Source organism: Procambarus clarkii, unplaced genomic scaffold, assembly GCF_040958095.1.
Source record: "Procambarus clarkii isolate CNS0578487 unplaced genomic scaffold, FALCON_Pclarkii_2.0 HiC_scaffold_1079, whole genome shotgun sequence".
Classification (NCBI taxonomy): Eukaryota; Metazoa; Arthropoda; class Malacostraca; order Decapoda; family Cambaridae; genus Procambarus; species Procambarus clarkii.
Window position 1 is genome coordinate 25,849 of NW_027190111.1, and position 4,044 is coordinate 29,892.

A 4,044-nucleotide genomic window follows, 5' to 3' on the forward strand; every position below is an offset into this window, starting at 1 on the left:
GTACCAGCAAGTACAGCCACAACAGCAACTGTACCAGCAAACACAGTCACAACAGCAACTGTACCAGCAAACAGAGCCACAACAGCAACTGTACCAGCAAGTACAGCCACAACAGCATCTGTACCAGCAAGTACAGCCACAACAGCAAGTGTACCAGCAAACACAGCCACAACAGCAACTGTACCAGCAAACATAGCCACAACAGCAACTGTACCAACAAGTACAGCCACAACAGCAACTGTACCAGCAAACACAGCCACAACAGCAACTGTACCAGCAAACACAGCCACAACAGCATCTGTACCAGCAAGTACAGCCACAACAGCATCTGTACCAGCAAACACAGCCACAACAGCAACTGTACCAGCAAAGACAGCCACAACAGCATCTGTACCAGCAAGTACAGCCACAACAGCATCTGTACCAGCAAACACAGCCACAACAGCAACTGTACCAGCAAACACAGCCACAACAGCAACTGTACCAGCAAGTACAGCCACAACAACATCTGTACCAGCAAGTACAGCCACAACAGCATCTGTACCAGCAAGTACAGCCACAACAGCATCTGTACCAGCAAACACAGCCACAACAGCAATTGTACCACCAAACACAGCCACAACAGCAACTGTACCAGCAAGTACAGCCACAACAGCATCTGTACCAGCAAGTACAGCCACAACAGCAACTGTACCAGCAAACACAGCCACAACAGCAACTGTACCAGCAAACATAGCCACAACAGCAACTGTACCAGCAAACACAGCCACAACAGCAACTGTACCAGCAAACACAGCCAGAACAGCATCTGTACCAAAAAACACAGCCACAACAGCATCTGTACCAGCAAACACAGCCACAACAGCAACTGTACCAGCAAGTACAGCCACAACAGCAACTGTACCAGCAAACACAGCCACAACAGCACCTGTACCAGCAAGTACAGCCACAACAGCAACTGTACCAGCAAACATAGCCACAACAGCAACTGTACCAGCAAACACAGCCACAACAGCAACTGTACCAGCAAACACAGCCAGAACAGCATCTGTACCAGCAAACACAGCCACAACAGCATCTGTACCAGCAAACACAGCCACAACAGCAACTGTACCAGCAAACACAGCCACAACAGCATCTGTACCAGCAAACACAGCCACAACAGCATCTGTACCAGCGAACACAGCCACTACAGCAACTGTACCAGCAAACACAGCCACAACAGCATCTGTACCAGCAAACACAGCCACAACAGCATCTGTACCAGCAAACACAGCCACAACAGCAACTGTACCGGCAAACACAGCCACAACAGCAACTGTACCAGCAAACACAGCCACAACAGCAACTGTACCAGCAAACACAACCACAACAGCAACTGTACCAGCAAACACAGCCACAACAGCATCTGTACCAGCAAACATAGCCACAACAGCGACTGTACCAGCAAACACAGCCACAACAGCAACTGTACCAGCAAACACAGCCACAACAGCAACTGTACCAGCAAACACAGCCACAACAGCAACTGTACCAGCAAACACAACCACAACAGCAACTGTACCAGCAAGTACAGCCACAACAGCATCTGTACCAGCAAGTACAGCCACAACAGCAACTGTACCAGCAAACACAGCCACAACAGCAACTGTACCAGCAAACATAGCCACAACTGCAACTGTACCAGCAAGTACAGCCACAACAGCATCTGTACCAGCAAGTACAGCCACAACAGCATCTGTACCAGCAAGTACAGCCACAACAGCATCTGTACCAGCAAGTACAGCCACAACAGCATCTGTACCAGCAAACACAGCCACAACAGCAACTGTACCAGCAAACACAGCCACAACAGCAACTGTACCAGCAAGTACAGCCACAACAGCATCTGTACCAGCAAGTACAGCCACAACAGCATCTGTACCAGCAAACACAGCCACAACAGCATCTGTACCAGCAAACACAGCCACAACAGCAATTGTACCAGCCAACACAGCCACAACAGCATCTGTACCAGCAAGTACAGCCACAACAGCATCTGTACCAACAAACACAGCCACAACAGCAACTGTAAAAGCAAACACAGCCTCAACAGCAACTGTACCAGCAAGTACAGCCACAACAGCATCTGTACCAGCAAGTACAGCCACAACAGCATCTGTACCAGCAAGTACAGCCACAACAGCATCTGTACCAGCAAGTACAGCCACAACAGCATCTGTACCAGCAAACACAGCCACAACAGCAACTGTACCAGCAAGTACAGCCACAACAGCAACTGTACCAGCAAACACAGTCACAACAGCAACTGTACCAGCAAACAGAGCCACAACAGCAACTGTACCAGCAAGTACAGCCACAACAGCATCTGTACCAGCAAGTACAGCCACAACAGCAACTGTACCAGCAAACACAGCCACAACAGCAACTGTACCAGCAAACATAGCCACAACAGCAACTGTACCAGCAAGTACAGCAACAACAGCAACTGTACCAGCAAACACAGCCACAACAGCATCTGTACCAGCAAACACAGCCACAACAGCATCTGTACCAGCAAGTACAGCCACAACAGCATCTGTACCAGCAAACACAGCCACAACAGCAACTGTACCAGCAAAGACAGCCACAACAGCATCTGTACCAGCAAGTACAGCCACAACAGCATCTGTACCAGCAAACACAGCCACAACAGCAACTGTACCAGCAAACACAGCCACAACAGCAACTGTACCAGCAAGTACAGCCACAACAGCATCTGTACCAGCAAGTACAGCCACAACAGCATCCGTACCAGCAAGTACAGCCACAACAGCATCTGTACCAGCAAACACAGCCACAACAGCAATTGTACCAGCAAACACAGCCACAACAGCAACTGTACTAGCAAGTACAGCCACAACAGCATCTGTACCAGCAAGTACAGCCACAACAGCAACTGTACCAGCAAACACAGCCACAACAGCAACTGTACCAGCAAACATAGCCACAACAGCAACTGTACCAGCAAACACAGCCACAACAGCAACTGTACCAGCAAACACAGCCAGAACAGCATCTGTACCAGCAAACACAGCCACAACAGCATCTGTACCAGCAAACACAGCCACAACAGCAACTGTACCAGCAAACACAGCCACAACAGCATCTGTACCAGCAAACACAGCCACAACAGCATCTGTACCAGCAAACACAGCCACAACAGCAACTGTACCAGCAAACACAGCCACAACAGCATCTGTACCAGCAAACACAGCCACAACAGCATCTGTACCAGCAAACACAGCCACAACAGCAACTGTACCAGCAAACACAGCCACAACAGCAACTGTACCAGCAAACACAGCCACAACAGCAACTGTACCAGCAAACACAACCACAACAGCAACTGTACCAGCAAACACAGCCACAACAGCATCTGTACCAGCAAACATAGCCACAACAGCGACTGTACCAGCAAACACAGCCACAACAGCAACTGTACCAGCAAACACAGCCACAACAGCAACTGTACCAGCAAACACAGCCACAACAGCAACTGTACCAGCAAACACAACCACAACAGCAACTGTACCAGCAAACACAGCCACAACAGCATCTGTACCAGCAAACATCGTCGTCTCCCCCGGTGTTCGTGAGACAAGTAGCCGTCTACACCTCTGGCTAGCGTCGTCTTCCCCGGTGTTCGTGAGACAAGTAGCCGTCTACACCTCTGGCTAGCGTCGTCTCCCCCGGTGTTCGTGAGACAAGTAGCCGTCTACACCTCTGGCTAGCGTCGTCTCCCCCGGTGTTCGTGAGACAAGTAGCCGTCTACACCTCTGGCTAGCGTCGTCTCCCCCGGTGTTCGTGAGACAAGTAGCCGTCTACACCGGATTCACGAAATATTTATATTTTCGACACGCTATTCTTAATTTTTATAGATAATATTTAGCGGTATGCAGTTATTATTCCTTTCTTTAGGATCATGTTGTATTTCTTGAATAGTGGTTATATCTTAGTGTTCTTATGAGAATGTGGATTTTCTCATGTTTGGATTCAGACGCC

At 49.3% G+C, this 4,044-nt stretch overlaps 1 protein-coding gene across 1 annotated transcript; it reads right to left on the reverse strand.

Moving 5' to 3' along the window:
* Positions 1-1,114: 1,114 nt before the first annotated feature.
* On the reverse strand, positions 1,115-2,158 carry LOC138362022 (uncharacterized; the record flags this gene model as incomplete). Its single annotated transcript, XM_069320961.1, has 2 exons — positions 1,115-1,258; positions 1,925-2,158. Coding segments are annotated over 2 exons (378 nt in total), but the record flags the coding sequence as incomplete, so codon positions are not given.
* Between the last annotated feature and the right edge of the window lie 1,886 nt (positions 2,159-4,044).